This window comes from Astyanax mexicanus, chromosome 1 (assembly GCF_023375975.1).
Source record: "Astyanax mexicanus isolate ESR-SI-001 chromosome 1, AstMex3_surface, whole genome shotgun sequence".
Taxonomy (NCBI): domain Eukaryota; kingdom Metazoa; phylum Chordata; class Actinopteri; order Characiformes; family Acestrorhamphidae; genus Astyanax; species Astyanax mexicanus.
This window is the reverse complement of record NC_064408.1, coordinates 39,861,621-39,883,688: the sequence shown is the minus strand read 5'-3', so window position 1 is coordinate 39,883,688 and position 22,068 is coordinate 39,861,621. Positions and strand designations below refer to the sequence as shown.

Sequence of the window (22,068 nt, the reverse complement as noted above, 5' to 3'; positions counted from 1 at the left end):
GCGCAGCGACTCGGTTCTGATGCATCAGCTCACATACGCCCGATACAGCGCCTCCAGTGGCGCAAAAAGGGGGTATGCAGCCTATGCAACGCATAGGGGCGCTGCACTAGAGGGGGCGCCAATTCAAAGCCCCAAATAAATTTCCTCTCAGGAGAACCAGCCAATCAGCTTGCTGGTTTGCGGAGCGCGGTGGGAAAATAAATTTCAGGACGCTGACGATTTTAAAACGTATCTCTCCTCCCCCCGCTGACGATTTTAAAACATATCTAAACATATCATATATAAAACAAACGGCAATAGTGTACATTTGCAGAGCAGAAAACCAGCCAAAGAGTTGATAAGTAGTAATATTGTGCTTGCAGTAAAACTGAGCCGGCTCCTTTTTCAGAGGCTGTACCTGTCACATAAGTACATAAAGAAGCCAGAAGAACGCCAGAAGAACTCCAGTGAAAAGCATCACTACACCCCAGTTTTTAGAATTAATATATAAGGCTTAGCAGGGATGGTTGTTCCAACACACTCATACCATTAAACACAATATTTTATACCTCAGAAATGCTTCTGCTTTCAGTTTAGAAACAAAATAATACAGACTGCCACATTAAGGAATATCCAGTATAAATACTCTTTTATTTTTATTAATGAACATCAAGAAAGATTAACATAAATGCACATATAAATTGTACCATAAAATGATTCCATTGTGTATTTTTAATATCGGTTTTCTTTTTTTTGGACACTGCAATTATTTTTAAACCAATAAATGCTATGAAATGCTATGATTGACTTCTGAACTGACCAACCAGCGGCTTGCTTGTAAGCGTTAAACTACGTGCCAATCAGCGTTCGACACGGGTTCTATCAGCCAATAGTACCGCAGCAGGCGGGACATGTATGAAAACGGGTGGGTAAAGAAGTGCACATATTTTCGGCCAGGCGGTTTTCCGACTAGCCGTGTTGCGGCGCAGTCAGTCAGTCCGGCTCGGCCATGGCGCGGCTCGGCGTGCTCGTCCTGCTCCCGCTGCTGTTTGACTCGGTGTTCTCCATCTCCTTCTTCTTACCGGTCCGAACGAGGAAGTGCCTGAAGGAGGAGATTCATAAAGATGTTCTGGTGACGGGAGAGTATGAGATCAGCGAGCAGCCCAACACCAAAACTAACCTGAAGGTGAGGGAGACTCTTGAGTGTGTGGATTAGGGCTGGAGCTAATGCTAATGCTACAAGGCAACGTCAGCTATAACGACTCCGGGTTAGCTAACCTGGCTTAGTTAAGATACACTTCCGATTGAAACGATTCAAATCCTGGCTCAAAACGAGAGAGCAGGCCATTAAATTGACCTGCACTCAGTGCTTTAGCGGATATGGCGGCGTTAAGTGTGGAAACTGAGCTGAAGCCCTGAAAGTTAGCTAAGTTAGCTAACTGACGCTAACTGCTCGGTGTAGGCCGGGTTCTTCCTGAATGTAGAACCAGCTGGCAGAACCAGCCAGTGTAATAAAAGAACCTTAAGGGTGAAGGAGACTACACATAGCATTCATCTAACACTGTATATTAATTTACTGCAGGTGTAATAATGCAGCGTGTTGATCATCAGTTTATAAACTAAGATTTGGCCTGCTTTGCCTCAGTTTGGGTGTAACACGTCAGTATAACACTGACCAGTGCAGCTGGGACTGAGAAGCAAAATAAAAGTCTGCTATTAATGCTTGCCTATTTGCTAATATTGTGTTCTGAAGAATAGGAAAGGCTGTTGTGTAATTAATTATTTATTTGGCTGTACTCACTTCACTTTCCTTCTTGTTTGTCACAAATATTGCTTCAGTAATTTTTGTGAGAATTAGATTGGCTCTAATTACTGTGTGTTTGGGTGACTCAGAGCTTTTTATTTGATAAGCTTGTTATCTAGGTTAACTTATTTATATCAAACCACTAAAATCTACTATGGTGGTAAAACACGCCACCGAATTATTTAGCTATGGTGTAACATTCCATAACCATACTTTCCATACTTGCTTGAGTGATATGATTAAGCATATATTTAAATGATACTTTCCCCAGTTGTTAGATTAGCTGTAGCTAGTGTGATTTGAGTTAAGTTAGTATTTAATTAATTGACTGTTAATGCTCCCTTTTTAGTCAGTCTGAGAAATATGGCAGGTTTGTGCTCAAGATCTAAAAACATATGGATCACACACGTGGATTACTGTTTACACAATTTCCATGTATGTTGTGTCTTTCATAGTGCATTTAACACTACTTAGTTTGTGATATTTGTATCAGGTTTACTTCTTTTATTATAACATTTAAGGAATTTAAATCTTTGTTTTCGGCAATTTTTCCATGGTTTTAGATCACAGACTCCTCTGGCCACATTCTCTACTCCAAAGAGGATGCCACTAAAGGCAAATTCGCCTTCACGACAGAGGATTATGACATGTTTGAAGTTTGCTTTGAGAGCAAATCCCAAATGGGTAAGTCAAACAAGTGTGATAATTTAGTGCAAAATAATGTACAAGATTCTTTTCTGACATGTGAGCTTAAATTTTAAGAAACATCATAGCTGATAATTCTGCTGTTCTAAAGCAGTAACTCATGTGATTTAACTTTCCTGTTTTAATGGTTTTCATTTTGTAAATATTGTAGTCATGTGAATTAGTTGGCCTCTATTTAGTTATGACAAATAGGCGTTTTAAATATAAGAGATTCCTAAACATGCCGACTGTAGAAGTTGCTGTAATCAGTTGATTTCATGTCCCTTCCACTACACGAATAGTTAACAAACTAAAAAGGGAAACATCAGATGTCTGTTTGTTTATTTGGTTCTAAGTTTGACTGCTAAACATCATTAAAAATGAAAATGAGTAAAAGCTGTAACTTCTAAAGCTGGAGCTTCTATTTGAAATGTTCAATTCTACCTTGCTTATTGCAGTTCAGTTTTGTACACGTGCTGGAACATATGGAACAGCAGACTGCTGCTGCCTATAGTGACAGTGATGTAGAGGTTACAATGTTTGCTCAAGGTTAGAGTGGTTCATACACTACCTTGTGTGTAACATTCTGTTATCAATGGGGAACCCTTCCAAAGCTGTTTGCTTAGAAAGATGTGGGGAATCTCTGACCTATTGTATATTGTTAAAAGTAAAATTCGAGTCCATTTTGTTATGTTTGTTTTATTTATAATGTTCATCCAAAATCTAGTGCACAAAGTTCATGCAATAACAAGCATTGATTGTATCTAAAAAGTACACTGCAGGATTTCATGTAAATATTCCAGCAGTAAAAGTAGACAGCAGATTAAAAAATATGATTTGAAATAATTATTTACTGCTTTTAAAAGGTTTTGCCTACTGGACGGTTTCAGTCTCAATACATTATCACTTTTCCTTTCACTGTGGCAGTACACAACCTAAAAATTATTCAATTTCAATCTGTAAAGAATCTGAAATTGGTGCCAGGTGAAAGATATTTGTGCACCCTTCTTTAATAATCAATTGTCTTTATAGGAACTGGGAGGGTTCCTGATCAGCTCATCAACCTGGACATGAAGCACGGTGTGGAGGCCAAGAACTACGAGGAGGTCTGTTAATTTAGTCACGTGCATGTAGTTACTTAGGCTGTTGAAATAGTAGGCAGTTCAGATGTAAGCAAACCTCATATTTTGCATAGTTCAGACTTGAAGCAGGCCTTTTTGTTGTCAGTGTTGATTTAGTAAATCGTTCACTTTAATATTGCGTGGGTTATTTTGTGTTCTTGTAGAGTTATTGTTTATCACTTCAGTATATATATTATAATTAAGATTAGATGACTATTACAGGACTGCAATAAAAAGGTAATGAAAAAGTTGTTGCCACATTGGTCATGTTTGAGTTGCTGTTGTATGTGACTGGCCTATTTGTTCAACCAGATTGCAAAGGTGGAGAAGCTGAAGCCTCTGGAGGTGGAATTGCGGCGCTTGGAGGACCTGTCTGAGTCCATCGTCAACGATTTTGCTTACATGAAGAAGAGAGAGGAGGAGATGAGGGACACCAATGGTGAGCATGAGAATGAGAATAGTTACATGTAAAATTAATAGTTTAAAGCTCTAGATTAATGTAATGATTTTAGTGGGGGTGCTGTTATTTACTGAACCTGGTAAGAAAGGGCCCCTTCCATTGGCTATTTCTGCCTTGTGCTCAGTGATCCTGGGTTGGCTCTGGACCCACTGCATTCAAAGTAAAGGTTCATATAGGCTTCTGCTCCAAATCTACACCATAGCCTATGCATAGTGGCTTATTGGCCGTTAGTTGTGTGCTTTCTTTTTCTTTTCTTTTTGTTTTAAGTGCTGCCGAGTCGTTTTTCAACCATTTATTGCCAGATTGATTGAGTGTGTATTTTCATCCAAAACAGTAGCTGTACAAACTATTGGAACACCTGTTATTGTGTGTCGTTCTTAACTAGTCCCACTAACCTCTCTTTTCTTTCCTCACAGAATCTACCAATACACGTGTGCTGTACTTCAGCATCTTCTCCATGTGCTGTCTGATCGGCCTGGCCACATGGCAGGTGTTCTACCTGCGCCGCTTCTTCAAGGCCAAGAAGCTCATTGAGTAAAAACCTGTTCTGCCAATCAGAGACCCAGAATCCCTCTCCGACACCTCACCCGCCCCTCGTCTTTTTGCCCGGTGTCAGCAGGTTTGTGATATTTTTGGCAGGGGTGCAACCTGGAGAGGACGTCCATCAGGTCATTGTTTGGGGAAGCCGGCGGCCATATTCCCTCATTTTTGATACAAAGCTTGTTCGGTTTCATTTGGACGAACCACCCGCTCCTCGTTTCTTCAGTTTTTTTTTATTACACACAATCCGAAACAGATGTTTAAAATTTACATTTGAACTACAAGACCAGAGGTGCCGCTTTAATGATACACTCTCAACTGTTTTGTGTGTGGTTAGAGATGCACCCATACCAGATTCTGGCAATCAAGTGCATTACTGTTATCACTAATAAAAACCTGTTGATGCTAGGAAACCGTTAGTTTCAGGTTGCCCAGTATAACCATATTTAAATGGATGAGAGAAGTAATTTCACATGCAGGGCTGATAACCGGTATTGGGATTTAGAATCAGGCTGGGGTACAGTGGTATTGGTGCATCTCTACTGTTGATCATTGAAGCACTTGTATGTGTTAGTGGTACAGATAAATGAACGAACATTTTCTCTGTTATTGTAAATGCTGTTTTTTTTTTTCAGTTGTTAAAAAAAAATAGAATTACTCTTTATCCCAAGATACAAAGTTATACAAAGCCCCTTTTTCGTCGTGCTCATATATGAAGTTCATTTGCACTCTGTTGAAGATCAACATAAAAACTGCAGAAGAATGTTATCTTTATTTTTTTTTTGCTGGCTATTTCTCAATGTATATTAGATTCCGGTCATTCTAGATGAACTTAAAGGTGAACCCCAACCATTTTGGGGGCATTGGTCATGGATGGAGAATGTGGAGAAACTTGCTGACCCTGATTTGTTCATAGTGGTGGTGATGTGGCCTACAAAAGAAAAGTGTTTTTTTTTTTTATGAGCAAACTTCAACATTATTGGTTTAAAGAAATGCATTTTAGCCCCTGGATCTTTTTGAAAACAGAGTTTTACAAGACAGCAACATATTTATTATCATATGGTGTAATTTGTTTCTGTGGGTGCTTTTAGAGGTTTAAAACCTTGATTTGATTCACCACCACTGTGAACAACTAACTCAGTTTCTCTACAACACAATGTTTCACATCAGGCCACTCTAAATTACTTTATATCTGAACTGATTTTGCAAAAATGGTGAAAAAGCCTTTCTTTGGCCATTTTTATAGCAATTTCTGTGGGCTGTTTTTGCTTTAGAGCACAAACTGATCTGAAATTTTTGCATTGCAGAGTATACCAGCACGGTAGTTAATCAGCCTGGGTTGTGGATTCTCCTACTAACACAACACCTATATGCAGAAATATTGATTTGGATTTGTTTTATTGTTTATTTTAATGTAATTATGAAATGGTGCATGTGTTACCATTAACGTGGATGGTTTGGGGGACTAGGCTTAATTAGGGGGTGGCGGTTTTTTGTTTTGTTTCTTTTTTTTTCCTGCCAGACCCATCATTTATAGAAACCTTGAATCTTTTTTTTTTGTTCTATTTTGTGGACATTTCATCGTTTTTTGATTTGGTGGCAATTCATTTTAAAACAACAAAACTGGATTGTCAATAAATTGTTAGTTAAAACTGTTGAGTTTTTATTTCTCTGTCAAGATTGGCCACATCCACTGCATTACTCCACAGTACAACACAGTATTTAAAGGGTTTTTATTATTAAGAGCTAAAGCAGCCATAATTTATTTATTCAATTGTTTTTTAATGAAGGTATGAAAATAATATACATGTACGGATACATATTCGGTTTATAGTGTTCAGACCAATAGGTTGAAATGAACCATAGTGGCTGCTTGAGAGAAATTTTAATTTTCATGACGAACAGCCTATTTTTCTTGGTGTACCCCAGCTGATTATAAAACTTTTTCTAAATCATAGTTAAGAAAACTGAGCTGTTTGAGACTGGATGGTTAAATTACGACCTGAGTCAGTTTCTTGTTTCAATTCTGTTCCATCTTAAATGATGTAGCCGTTTCATTCTGGCAACCCAGGTACCGTCTCTTGTTAGGTGGACCAGACTATTTAAATAAGAGGACCAAACTACTGCATACACGAGGGCTGATGCAGCCGTCCAACTTCAGCTTGTGATCCATTGTGTCTCGGAGATTTCCACCAGGTGCTTAATGGAGAATAATAGCCAGAGGTATATTTCCAGTGTCTGAAACAGGGTTGAGAATCACAAGGCATTACATGAAACATTATTATCATAATACTTAACACGAGGCTGAAGTTGGTTTGATATTCGCAGCTCCAGATTCGTTTGGCTCGATATTCGCAGCCTCGTATTCCCCGGCTGAAGTTGGTTTGATATTCGCAGCTGCCGCTTCACTGAACCACCGTGAACTAAAGGGAGCGTTCACAAACACCCGCTGTTTATATTAAACACCTCACAGATCAACACTGAAGGAGATAGAATGAAGAAAAGCAGTACATCTGTTTATTAACAATGTAAATATACAATATCGTATTAAATGTAATTTTGTATATTGTAAAATATTTATTTTAATTACTGAATTTATAATTATATATTACAATAAATAATTAAATATATATTTAATAAAATTATACTTTAAAAGCCATTGCGCTCAAAAAATATGAGGCAGATGTTCAAGTGTGATTTTGAAGAACTTTTTCATGTTGGGCCAGAACAAATACACATGATCTGAAGAGTACTAGTCTTCTTCTTTAAGGAAAACCTGGAATTAGCCTGGCCCGAGCTGATTTTATACTTTAAAATGAACTGGCAACATGGAATAACGATCCATAATGCACAAAAAAATTGAATATAAAGCTGATGTTCTAGTGTGATTTTGAAGGACTTTTTAATCTTGGGCCAGAACAAATACACATGATCTGAAGAGAACTAGTCTGCTACTTTAAGGAAAACCTGGAATTAGCCTGGCCCGAGCTGATTTTATACTTTAAAATTAACTGGCAACGTGGCCTACCGATCCATAATGCACAAAAAAATTGAATATAAAGCTGATGTTCTAGTGTGATTTTGAAGGACTTTTTAATCTTGGGCCAGACCAAATAAACATGATCTGAAGAGTACTAGTCTTCTTCTTTAAGGAAAACCTGGAATTAGCCTGGCCCGAGCTGATTTTATACTTTAAAATTAACTGGCAACGTGGCCTACCGATCCATAATGCACAAAAAAATTGAATATAAAGCTGATGTTCTAGTGTGATTTTGAAGGACTTTTTAATCTTGGGCCAGAACAAATACACATGATCTGAAGAGTACTAGTCTTCTACTTTAAGGAAAACCTGGAATTAGCCTGGCCCAAGCTGATTTTATACTTTAAAATGAACTGGCAACATGGTATAACGAGCCATAATGCACAAAAAAATTGAAGATAAAGCTGATGTTCTAGTGTGATTTTGAAGGACTTTTTAATCTTGGGCCAGAACAAATACACATGATCTGAAGAGAACTAGTCTTCTACCTTAAGGAAAACCTGGAATTAGCCTGGCCTGAGCTGATTTTATACTTTAAAATGAACTGGCAACATGGAATAACGATCCATAATGCACAAAAAAATTGAATATAAAGCTGATGTTCTAGTGTGATTTTGAAGGACTTTTTAATCTTGGGCCAGAACAAATACACATGATCTGAAGAGAACTAGTCTGCTACTTTAAGGAAAACCTGGAATTAGCCTGGCCCGAGCTGATTTTATACTTTAAAATTAACTGGCAACATGGCCTACCGATCCATAATGCACAAAAAAATTGAATATAAAGCTGATGTTCTAGTGTGATTTTGAAGGACTTTTTAATCTTGGGCCAGAACAAATACACATGATCTGAAGAGAACTAGTCTGCTACTTTAAGGAAAACCTGGAATTAGCCTGGCCCGAGCTGATTTTATACTTTAAAATTAACTGGCAACGTGGCCTACCGATCCATAATGCACAAAAAAATTGAATATAAAGCTGATGTTCTAGTGTGATTTTGAAGGACTTTTTAATCTTGGGCCAGACCAAATAAACATGATCTGAAGAGTACTAGTCTTCTTCTTTAAGGAAAACCTGGAATTAGCCTGGCCCGAGCTGATTTTATACTTTAAAATTAACTGGCAACGTGGCCTACCGATCCATAATGCACAAAAAAATTGAATATAAAGCTGATGTTCTAGTGTGATTTTGAAGGACTTTTTAATCTTGGGCCAGAACAAATACACATGATCTGAAGAGTACTAGTCTTCTACTTTAAGGAAAACCTGGAATTAGCCTGGCCCAAGCTGATTTTATACTTTAAAATGAACTGGCAACATGGTATAACGAGCCATAATGCACAAAAAAATTGAAGATAAAGCTGATGTTCTAGTGTGATTTTGAAGGACTTTTTAATCTTGGGCCAGAACAAATACACATGATCTGAAGAGAACTAGTCTTCTACCTTAAGGAAAACCTGGAATTAGCCTGGCCTGAGCTGATTTTATACTTTAAAATGAACTGGCAACATGGAATAACGATCCATAATGCACAAAAAAATTGAATATAAAGCTGATGTTCTAGTGTGATTTTGAAGGACTTTTTAATCTTGGGCCAGAACAAATACACATGATCTGAAGAGAACTAGTCTGCTACTTTAAGGAAAACCTGGAATTAGCCTGGCCCGAGCTGATTTTATACTTTAAAATTAACTGGCAACATGGCCTACCGATCCATAATGCACAAAAAAATTGAATATAAAGCTGATGTTCTAGTGTGATTTTGAAGGACTTTTTAATCTTGGGCCAGAACAAATACACATGATCTGAAGAGTACTAGTCTTCTACTTTAAGGAAAACCTGGAATTAGCCTGGCCCAAGCTGATTTTATACTTTAAAATGAACTGGCAACATGGTATAACGAGCCATAATGCACAAAAAAATTGAATATAAAGCTGATGTTCTAGTGTGATTTTGAAGGACTTTTTAATCTTGGGCCAGAACAAATACACATGATCTGAAGAGAACTAGTCTTCTACCTTAAGGAAAACCTGGAATTAGCCTGGCCCGAGCTGATTTTATACTTTAAAATTAACTGGCAACATGGCCTACCGATCCATAATGCACAAAAAAATTGAATATAAAGCTGATGTTCTAGTGTGATTTTGAAGGACTTTTTAATCTTGGGCCAGACCAAATAAACATGATCTGAAGAGTACTAGTTTTCTGCCTTCAGGAAAACCTGGAATTGGCCTGGCCCAAGCTGATTTTATACTTTAAAATTAACTGGCAACATGGCATACCGATCCATAAGGCACAAAAAAGTTTAATTTAAAGCTGATGTTCTAGTGTGATTTTGAAGGACTTTTTAATCTTGGGCCAGACCAAATACACATAATCTGAAGAGTACTAGTCTTCTTCTTTAAGGAAAACCTGGAATTAGCCTGGCCCGAGCTGATTTTATACTTTAAAATTAACTGGCAACATGGCCTACCGATCCATAATGCACAAAAAAAATTAATATAAAGCTGATGTTCTAGTGTGATTTTGAAGGACTTTTTAATCTTGGGCCAGAACAAATACACATGATCTGAAGAGTACTAGTCTTCTTCTTTAAGGAAAACCTGGAATTAGCCTGGCCCAAGCTGATTTTATACTTTAAAATGAACTGGCAACATGGAATAACGATCCATAATGCACAAAAAAATTGAATATAAAGCTGATGTTCTAGTGTGATTTTGAAGGACTTTTTAATCTTGGGCCAGAACAAATACACATGATCTGAAGAGAACTAGTCTGCTACTTTAAGGAAAACCTGGAATTAGCCTGGTCCGAGCTGATTTTATACTTTAAAGTTAACTGGCAACATGGCCTACCGATCCATAATGCACAAAAAAATTGAATATAAAGCTGATGTTCTAGTGTGATTTTGAAGGACTTTTTAATCTTGGGCCAGAACAAATACACATGATCTGAAGAGAACTAGTCTGCTACTTTAAGGAAAACCTGGAATTAGCCTGGCCCGAGCTGATTTTATACTTTAAAATTAACTGGCAACATGGCCTACCGATCCATAATGCACAAAAAAATTGAATATAAAGCTGATGTTCTAGTGTGATTTTGAAGGACTTTTTAATCTTGGGCCAGAACAAATACACATGATCTGAAGAGAACTAGTCTGCTACTTTAAGGAAAACCTGGAATTAGCCTGGCCCAAGCTGATTTTATACTTTAAAGTTAACTGGCAACATGGCCTACCGATCCATAATGCACAAAAAAATTGAATATAAAGCTGATGTTCTAGTGTGATTTTGAAGGACTTTTTAATCTTGGGCCAGAACAAATACACATGATCTGAAGAGAACTAGTCTTCTACCTTAAGGAAAACCTGGAATTAGCCTGGCCCGAGCTGATTTTATACTTTAAAATTAACTGGCAACATGGCCTACCGATCCATAATGCACAAAAAAATTGAATATAAAGCTGATGTTCTAGTGTGATTTTGAAGGACTTTTTAATCTTGGGCCAGAACAAATACACATGATCTGAAGAGAACTAGTCTTCTTCTTTAAGGAAAACCTGGAATTAGCCTGGTCCGAGCTGATTTTATACTTTAAAATGAACTGGCAACATGGAATATCGATCCATAATGTACAAAAAAATTGAATATAAAGCTGATGTTCTAGTGTGATTTTGAAGGACTTTTTAATCTTGGGCCAGAACAAATACACATGATCTGAAGAGTACTAGTCTTCTACCTTAAGGAAAACCTGGAATTAGCCTGGCCCGAGCTGATTTTATACTTCAAAATGAACTGGCAACATGGCATACCGATCCATAAGGCACAAAAAAGTTTAATTTAAAGCTGATGTTCTAGTGTGATTTTGAAGGACTTTTTAATCTTGGGCCAGACCAAATACACATGATCTGAAGAGTACTAGTCTTCTTCTTTAAGGAAAACCTGGAATTAGCCTGGCCCGAGCTGATTTTATACTTTAAAATGAACTGGCAACATGGCCTACCGATCCATAAGGCACAAAAAACTTTAATATAAAGCTGATGTTCTAGTGTGATTTTGAAGGACTTTTTAATCTTGGGCCAGAACAAGTACACATGATCTGAAGAGAACTAGTCTTCTTCTTTAAGGAAAACCTGGAATTAGCCTGGCCCGAGCTGATTTTATACTTTAAAATGAACTGGCAACATGGAATAATGATCCATAATGCACAAAAAAATTGAATATAAAGCTGATGTTCTAGTGTGATTTTGAAGGACTTTTTAATCTTGGGCCAGAACAAATACACATGATCTGAAGAGAACTAGTCTGCTACTTTAAGGAAAACCTGGAATTAGCCTGGCCCGAGCTGATTTTATACTTTAAAATTAACTGGCAACGTGGCCTACCGATCCATAATGCACAAAAAAATTGAATATAAAGCTGATGTTCTAGTGTGATTTTGAAGGACTTTTTAATCTTGGGCCAGACCAAATAAACATGATCTGAAGAGTACTAGTCTTCTTCTTTAAGGAAAACCTGGAATTAGCCTGGACCGAGCTGATTTTATACTTTAAAATTAACTGGCAACGTGGCCTACCGATCCATAATGCACAAAAAAATTGAATATAAAGCTGATGTTCTAGTGTGATTTTGAAGGACTTTTTAATCTTGGGCCAGAACAAATACACATGATCTGAAGAGTACTAGTCTTCTACTTTAAGGAAAACCTGGAATTAGCTTGGCCCAAGCTGATTTTATACTTTAAAATGAACTGGCAACATGGTATAACGAGCCATAATGCACAAAAAAATTGAATATAAAGCTGACGTTCTAGTGTGATTTTGAAGGACTTTTTAATCTTGGGCCAGAACAAATACACATGATCTGAAGAGTACTAGTCTTCTACCTTAAGGAAAACCTGGAATTAGCCTGGCCCGAGCTGATTTTATACTTTAAAATTAACTGGCAACATGGCCTACCGATCCATAATGCACAAAAAAATTGAATATAAAGCTGATGTTCTAGTGTGTTTTGAAGGACTTTTTAATCTTGGGCCAGACCAAATAAACATGATCTGAAGAGTACTAGTCTTCTTCTTTAAGGAAAACCTGGAATTAGCCTGGCCCGAGCTGATTTTATACTTTAAAATTAACTGGCAACGTGGCCTACCGATCCATAATGCACAAAAAAATTGAATATAAAGCTGATGTTCTAGTGTGATTTTGAAGGACTTTTTAATCTTGGGCCAGAACAAATACACATGATCTGAAGAGTACTAGTCTTCTACTTTAAGGAAAACCTGGAATTAGCCTGGCCCAAGCTGATTTTATACTTTAAAATGAACTGGCAACATGGTATAACGAGCCATAATGCACAAAAAAATTGAATATAAAGCTGATGTTCTAGTGTGATTTTGAAGGACTTTTTAATCTTGGGCCAGAACAAATACACATGATCTGAAGAGAACTAGTCTTCTACCTTAAGGAAAACCTGGAATTAGCCTGGCCCGAGCTGATTTTATACTTTAAAATGAACTGGCAACATGGAATAACGATCCATAATGCACAAAAAAATTGAATATAAAGCTGATGTTCTAGTGTGATTTTGAAGGACTTTTTAATCTTGGGCCAGAACAAATACACATGATCTGAAGAGAACTAGTCTGCTACTTTAAGGAAAACCTGGAATTAGCCTGGCCCGAGCTGATTTTATACTTTAAAATTAACTGGCAACATGGCCTACCGATCCATAATGCACAAAAAAATTGAATATAAAGCTGATGTTCTAGTGTGATTTTGAAGGACTTTTTAATCTTGGGCCAGAACAAATACACATGATCTGAAGAGAACTAGTCTGCTACTTTAAGGAAAACCTGGAATTAGCCTGGCCCAAGCTGATTTTATACTTTAAAGTTAACTGGCAACATGGCCTACCGATCCATAATGCACAAAAAAATTGAATATAAAGCTGATGTTCTAGTGTGATTTTGAAGGACTTTTTAATCTTGGGCCAGAACAAATACACATGATCTGAAGAGAACTAGTCTTCTACCTTAAGGAAAACCTGGAATTAGCCTGGCCCGAGCTGATTTTATACTTTAAAATTAACTGGCAACATGGCCTACCGATCCATAATGCACAAAAAAATTGAATATAAAGCTGATGTTCTAGTGTGATTTTGAAGGACTTTTTAATCTTGGGCCAGAACAAATACACATGATCTGAAGAGAACTAGTCTTCTTCTTTAAGGAAAACCTGGAATTAGCCTGGTCCGAGCTGATTTTATACTTTAAAATGAACTGGCAACATGGAATATCGATCCATAATGTACAAAAAAATTGAATATAAAGCTGATGTTCTAGTGTGATTTTGAAGGACTTTTTAATCTTGGGCCAGAACAAATACACATGATCTGAAGAGTACTAGTCTTCTACCTTAAGGAAAACCTGGAATTAGCCTGGCCCGAGCTGATTTTATACTTCAAAATGAACTGGCAACATGGCATACCGATCCATAAGGCACAAAAAAGTTTAATTTAAAGCTGATGTTCTAGTGTGATTTTGAAGGACTTTTTAATCTTGGGCCAGACCAAATACACATGATCTGAAGAGTACTAGTCTTCTTCTTTAAGGAAAACCTGGAATTAGCCTGGCCCGAGCTGATTTTATACTTTAAAATGAACTGGCAACATGGCCTACCGATCCATAAGGCACAAAAAACTTTAATATAAAGCTGATGTTCTAGTGTGATTTTGAAGGACTTTTTAATCTTGGGCCAGAACAAGTACACATGATCTGAAGAGAACTAGTCTTCTTCTTTAAGGAAAACCTGGAATTAGCCTGGCCCGAGCTGATTTTATACTTTAAAATGAACTGGCAACATTGAATAACGATCCATAATGCACAAAAAAACTGAATATAAAGCTGATGTTCTAGTGTGATTTTGAAGGACTTTTTAATCTTGGGCCAGAACAAATACACATGATCTGAAGAGTACTAGTCTTCTACTTTAAGAAAAACCTGGAATTAGCCTGTCCCGAGCTGATTTTATACTTTAAAATGAACTGGCAACATGGTATAATGAGCCATAATAAACAATGTTTTATGTAAAGTTGATGTTCCAGTGTGATTTTGAAGGACTTTTTCATCTTGGGCCAGACCAAATACACATGTTCTAAAGAGTACTAGTCTTCTACTTTAAGGAAAACCTGGAATTAGCCTGGCCCAAGCTGATTTTATACTTTAAAATTAACTGGCAACATGGTATAATGAGCCATAATAAACAATGTTTTATGTAAAGTTGATGTTCCAGTGTGATTTTGAAGGACTTTTTCATCTTGGGCCAGACCAAATACACATGTTCTAAAGAGTACTAGTCTTCTACGTTAAGGAAAACCTGGAATTAGCCTGGCCCAAGCTGATTTTATACTTTAAAATGAACTGGCAACATGGAATACGGATCCATAATGCACAATTGTTTTTATGTAAAGCTGATGTTCTAGTGTGATTTTGAAGGACTTTTTCATCTTGGGCCAGAACAAATACACATGATCTGAAGAGTACTAGTCTTCTACTTTAAGAAAAACCTGTAATTAGCCTGTCCCGAGCTGATTTTATACTTTAAAATGAACTGGCAACATGGTATAACGAGCCATTTTGCACAAAAAAAGCCACTGTTCCAGTACAATTTTGAAGATTTTTTTAATCTTGAGCCAGAACAAATACACATGATCTGAAGAGAACTAGTCTTCTACTTTAAGGAAAACTTGGAATTAGCCTGGCCCAAGCTGATTTTATTCTTTAAAATGAACTGGCAACATGACATGAAAGCCATTTTGCACAGAAATAATGAATATAAAGCATTGATTTTGAGAATACCAGAACACTTCATCTCATGTGTATTTGGTCTGAAAAAAAAGTCCAAAATCATACTGGAATATCAGCTTTAAATAATATTTTTTTTGTGCTGCCATGTTGCCAATTAATTGTGCAGTCTAAATTCAGCTCGGGCCAGGCTAATTCCAGGTTTTCCTTAAAGTAGAAGACTAGTACTCTTCAGATCATGTGTATTTGTTCTGGCCCAAGATGAAAAAGTCCTTCAAAATCACACTGGAACATCAGCTTTACATAAAAAAATTGTGCTTTATGGATCGGTATTCCATGTTGCCAGTTCATTTTAAAGTATAAAATCAGCTCGGGCCAAGCTAATTCCAGGTTTTCCTCTGGCCCAAGATTAAAAAGTCCTTCAAAATCACACTAGAACATCAGCTTAATATTCAATTTTTTTGTGCATTATGGATCGGTAGGCCATGTTGCCAGTTCATTTTAAAGTATTAAATCAGCTCGGGCCAGGCTAATTCCAGGTTTTCCTTAAAGTAGCAGACTAGTTCTCTTCAGATCATGTGTATTTGTTCTGGCCCAAGATTAAAAAGTCCTTCAAAATCACACTAGAACATCAGCTTTATATTCAATTTTTTTGTGCATTATGGATCGTTATTCCATGTTGCCAGTTCATTTTAAAGTATAAAATCAGCTCGGGCCAGGCTAATTCCAGGTTTTCCTTAAAGAAGAAGACTAGTACTCTTCAGATCATGTGTATTTGGTCTGGCCCAAGATTAAAAAGTCCTTCAAAATCACACTGGAACATCAGCTTTACATAAAAAAAATTGTGCATTATGGCTCGTTATACCATGTTGCCAGTTCATTTTTAAGTATAAAATCAGCTTGGGCCAGGCTAATTCCAGGTTTTCCTTAAAGTAGCAGACTAGTTCTCTTCAGATCATGTGTATTTGTTCTGGCCCAAGATTAAAAAGTCCTTCAAAATCACACTAGAACATCAGCTTTATATTAAATTTTTCTGTGCATTATGGATCGTTATTCCATGTTGCCAGTTCATTTTAAAGTATAAAATCAGCTCGGGCCAGGCTAATTCCAGGTTTTCCTTAAAGTAGCAGACTAGTACTCTTCAGATCATGTGTATTTGTTCTGGCCCAAGATTAAAAAGTCCTTCAAAATCACACTAGAACATCAGCTTTATATTAATTTTTTTTGTGCATTATGGATCGTTATTCCATGTTGCCAGTTCATTTTAAAGTATAAAATCAGCTCGGGCCAGGCTAATTCCAGGTTTTCCTTAAAGAAGAAGACTAGTACTCTTCAGATCATGTGTATTTGTTCTGGCCCAAGATTAAAAAGTCCTTCAAAATCACACTAGAACATCAGCTTTACATAAAAAAAATTGTGCATTATGGCTCGTTATACCATGTTGCCAGTTCATTTTAAAGTATAAAATCAGCTCGGGCCAGGCTAATTCCAGGTTTTCCTTAAAGTAGCAGACTAGTACTCTTCAGATCATGTGTATTTGTTCTGGCCCAAGATTAAAAAGTCCTTCAAAATCACACTAGAACATCAGCTTTATATTAAATTTTTTTGTGCATTATGGATCGTTATTCCATGTTGCCAGTTCATTTTAAAGTATAAAATGAGCTCGGGCCAGGCTAATTCCAGGTTTTCCTTAAAGAAGAAGACTAGTACTCTTCAGATCATGTGTATTTGGTCTGGCCCAAGATGAAAAAGTCTTTCAAAATCACACTAGAACATCAGCTTTACATAAAAAAAATTGTGCATTATGGCTCGTTATACCATGTTGCCAGTTCATTTTAAAGTATAAAATCAGCTTGGGCCAGGCTAATTCCAGGTTTTCCTTAAAGTAGAAGACTAGTTCTCTTCAGATCATGTGTATTTGTTCTGGCCCAAGATTAAAAAGTCCTTCAAAATCACACTAGAACATCAGCTTTATATTCAATTTTTTTGTGCATTATGGATCGGTAGGCCACGTTGCCAGTTAATTTTAAAGTATAAAATCAGCTTGGGCCAGGCTAATTCCAGGTTTTCCTTAAAGAAGAAGACTAGTACTCTTCAGATCATGTGTATTTGGTCTGGCCCAAAATTAAAAAGTCCTTCAAAATCACACTAGAACATCAGCTTTATATTCAATTTTTTTGTGCATTATGGATCGGTAGGCCATGTTGCCAGTTAATTTTAAAGTATAAAATCAGCTCGGGCCAGGCTAATTCCAGGTTTTCCTTAAAGAAGAAGACTAGTTCTCTTCAGATCATGTGTATTTGTTCTGGCCCAAGATTAAAAAGTCCTTCAAAATCACACTAGAACATCAGCTTTATATTAAATTTTTCTGTGCATTATGGATCGTTATTCCATGTTGCCAGTTCATTTTAAAGTATAAAATCAGCTCGGGCCAGGCTAATTCCAGGTTTTCCTTAAAGTAGCAGACTAGTTCTCTTCAGATCATGTGTATTTGTTCTGGCCCAAGATTAAAAAGTCCTTCAAAATCACACTAGAACATCAGCTTTACATAAAAAAAATTGTGCATTATGGCTCGTTATACCATGTTGCCAGTTCATTTTAAAGTACAAAATCAGCTCGGGCCAGGCTAATTCCAGGTTTTCCTTAAAGTAGAAGACTAGTACTCTTCAGATCATGTGTATTTGTTCTGGCCCAAGATTAAAAAGTCCTTCAAAATCACACTAGAACATCAGCTTTATATTCAATTTTTTTGTGCATTATGGATCGTTATTCCATGTTGCCAGTTCATTTTAAAGTATAAAATCAGCTCGGGCCAAGCTAATTCCAGGTTTTCCTTAAAGAAGAAGACTAGTACTCTTCAGATCATGTGTATTTGGTCTGGCCCAAGATGAAAAAGTCTTTCAAAATCACACTAGAACATCAGCTTTACATAAAAAAAATTGTGCATTATGGCTCGTTATACCATGTTGCCAGTTCATTTTAAAGTATAAAATCAGCTTGGGCCAGGCTAATTCCAGGTTTTCCTTAAAGTAGAAGACTAGTTCTCTTCAGATCATGTGTATTTGTTCTGGCCCAAGATTAAAAAGTCCTTCAAAATCACACTAGAACATCAGCTTTATATTCAATTTTTTTGTGCATTATGGATCGGTAGGCCACGTTGCCAGTTAATTTTAAAGTATAAAATGAGCTCGGGCCAGGCTAATTCCAGGTTTTCCTTAAAGAAGAAGACTAGTACTCTTCAGATCATGTGTATTTGTTCTGGCCCAACATGAAAAAGTTCTTCAAAATCACACTTGAACATCTGCCTCATATTTTTTGAGCGCAATGGCTTTTAAAATATAATTTTATTAAATATATATTTAATTATTTATTGTAATATATAATTATAAATTCAGTAATTAAAATAAATATTTTACAATATACAAAATTACATTTAATACGATATTGTATATTTACATTGTTAATAAAGAGATGTACTGCTTTTCTTCATTCTATCTCCTTCAGTGTTGATCTGTGAGGTGTTTAATATAAACAGCGGGTGTTTGTGAACGCTCCCTTTAGTTCACGGTGGTTCAGTGAAGCGGCAGCTGCGAATATCAAACCAACTTCAGCCGGGGAATACGAGGCTGCGAATATCGAGCCAAACGAATCTGGAGCTGCGAATATCAAACCAACTTCAGCCTCGTATACTTAACGCTTGAAAACTACTTAAATTATGATGCTTTGATTCTGTGATATTTGCTAAGATACTCCTAAAAATACTCCTAAATATGTAAATATCAGGAATTTTAGCAAAGCAATTTAGGGGGCGATTGTTAATGTTTCAATAAAAATATAGATATTTGATGCCATGTATCAATAATATATGACAAACAAAAACAATGCCATATATCTCCATATCGGTATTTTGTCCCACCTATAGTATGAAATGCTGAATTGATGCTTTGCTGTCCATGCTGACTCAGAAGGCTGTAGGAATGAAGGTATTTGCTCAAATCACAAAGGCAACAATATGCCCTGACATTGCCAAAATACAAAATATGGAGAGGTTACTGCTAGACTAGACTGAAAGAATTAAACTGTGTTGCCATTAGCCACGACAGCGTTGATAGTTTAAGCTGTACCATAGCTAAATATAGAGACAATATGGTACATAATGAAGTAAATAAAATTGTTATTATTGGCTAAACATTTAGCATGTGTCCCTTAAAAATAAAACAAATGTTTTGACACATGAAGGTGACGTAAACTCACTGTTTACTTTCATAGGGGTGGTTATCGTCGTAAAGATGACAGGGTGGACATGAAATTTTCAGGCATGAATAGTTGTCTAAAGTGAATTTAAACTGATTTTATTGTTTTTATTCTGGTGGAAACTGAATTGTCAATATATTGTCAATATACTGTTTTTTTTTTTCTCTGACAAGATTGGTAACATTCACTGCTTTACTCTAGAGTACAACACAGTCTAATTTTAAAGGACTTTATTATTATGAACTAAAACAGAAATAATTCATTTTTTATGAGTCTTTTACATTTTTTGAGACACGGCTTATGGCGTCAAAATAGGGTCAAACGATTTGAGAACAAAAAGTATAATCCACAACCAATTTAAATTTGAAAACGAGACGACTGTTATTGATATCAAGAATTTTAAGTTCCACTAATATTATAAAATGAATGAAGCTGAGGCTTTACAGAATGCCAGTTATCCGCACCTACTACCAGAGCTTTAATTTGTATACCATTGTGTAGTTTACAGTAATAAACGTAAGAGTTGCTTTTCAGAGCAGTTAATAAAAAATTAAAAAAGGAACGCATGTTGCTTGTAAAATACAAAATGTTATACAATATATAAACGATAAAAAAAGTTTTTTTTTAACTAGACTGAAAAGCAACTTTTATGTTTATTATTGCAAGGAGAAAGAGCATTGATGCCAATAAAGTGAAAACGTCATCTAAATATCCAGTAAAATAGAAATTAAATTTACCTTTCTAAAGTGGGGCAGGATGATGCAGAATTATTAGTGTCTCTGGTTATTTTAGATTACTTGTAAACCTGTCTTAAAATTTAAGGGACTGGGACTCTGTTGAGCTGGCGAAAAAATTCCTTATTTTTAAATCCAAAACTTGACGGGTATGGTACTAATTTCTCTCCATAGCTCAGAAGATGTCACCAGAGCATCTCTAATAGAGAGGATAATATCCTGGGTTTGTTTGACCACCAGAGGGCGCTCCCGAATGAGTCAAGGATGAAGAGTCGTGTTGGAGATAATAGAGCTGCACCTCCCCCTGCTGATCAGCTGGTCGGGGTGGAGATGGAGAGATCTCGCGGTGTGTCTCCTTTAAAAAGAATAAAAGTAGAACTTCCTCTTATATTATAGCATTAAACTGCATCGATATGAGCTAAAATAAGAGCTGGTTTACTATTAGGATGAATTATAAGCCTGAGTATTGTGTATTATTTACATGAGAGGAAATTATATCATATCAAAACCATTCGATATTTGTTAAAACTACCTGGCCTAGCTAATATTAAATGGTAGTATTTATTAATATAAATATATATTCATTTAGGTCTGCATTTTCTCATTTTATAAGAATAACAATAAAAGTAATGGCTGTAAAACAAGCTTTCTTGTTAGCAGTTTTTAAAACAACAAAGCAACAGTTGGAATTAGATTGAAAAAGTAAAGGATATATAATACAAAAGGAATTTTAGTGCTTTGCAGTAATAAAATGACGAATGACACAAATATCATCACAATATCATTGTATGGTGCATTATTAAGTTGAAGAGAGAATTATATTATTTTTGCTTATAATTTAGAATGAACGAAAACAGCGTCACAGGTGTGTGAGGGGGGTTTCTAGCCAATAGGGAATGAGCTCTGTCCTCATCAAGCTGTCTCTGGGCTGGCAGCTCCAAAAAAAAAAAAAAAAAATGCAAATGAAGACGCAGACGCAAGTCACACAATAAAACTAACCAACATGCACAGAACCAAAGCAGGCCTAATGGTTTATATGGACACAAAGAGCAAAATCAATCAAAAGTTCATTAATGCATAATAATTTTCATACTGAAAAAAAAAGAAAATTCTTAACACAGAACAATATCACTTGATGCTTATATTTTTAAACCTTTTAAGCATGCGCTGACTGTAACTACAGACAATAACACTAATAGGAAAGTCAGTTCACTCTTGCAGACGTCCCAAGTCTCCTGGAAGTTGCGAGCTCCCTGGTGCCTGCAAGTCCTATATTTTATTACTTATAGGTATGTGTTTGAGTAAAAAGAACATTGTTGTTTTATTCTATAAACATTTCTCTCATATTCCAAGTAAAAATATTGTCAATAAAAAAGTTAAATAAAAAAAAAATAAAAAAAAAGATGCAGAGCTTTTTAGACCTCAAGTAATGCAAAGAAAACAAGTTAATATTCATAAAGTTTTAAGAGTTCAGAAATCAATATTTGGTGGAATAACCCTGGTTTTTAATCACATTTTTCATGCATCTTGGCATGTTCTCCTCCACCAGTCTTACACACTGCTTTTGGATAACGTTATGCTACTCCTGGTGCAAAAATTCAAGCGGATCAGTTTGGTTTGATAACTTGTGATCATCCATCTTCCTCTTAATTACA

The 22,068-nt window shown here is 36.2% G+C and overlaps 1 protein-coding gene across 1 annotated transcript; it reads left to right on the top strand.

Moving 5' to 3' along the window:
- The first annotated feature begins 940 nt into the window (after positions 1–940).
- Positions 941–6,240, top strand: tmed10 (transmembrane p24 trafficking protein 10). Its single transcript, XM_007259863.4, has 5 exons — positions 941–1,165; positions 2,347–2,467; positions 3,500–3,573; positions 3,901–4,027; positions 4,465–6,240. Exons 1-5 carry the CDS (start codon positions 989–991, stop codon positions 4,584–4,586), a joined length of 621 nt encoding a protein of 206 aa, XP_007259925.1. The 5' UTR covers positions 941–988; the 3' UTR covers positions 4,587–6,240.
- Positions 6,241–22,068: the final 15,828 nt, after the last annotated feature.

Bases quoted from the DNA above. Each gene is read 5' to 3' on its own strand.
- tmed10 (XM_007259863.4), top strand. From the start codon at position 989: ATGGCGCGGCTCGGCGTGCTCGTCCTGCTCCCGCTGCTGTTTGACTCG. The intron at 2,468-3,499 runs GTAAGTCAAACA...TTGTCTTTATAG, and splicing joins TGAGAGCAAATCCCAAATGG to GAACTGGGAGGGTTCCTGAT. The intron at 4,028-4,464 runs GTGAGCATGAGA...CTTTCCTCACAG, and splicing joins GGAGATGAGGGACACCAATG to AATCTACCAATACACGTGTG.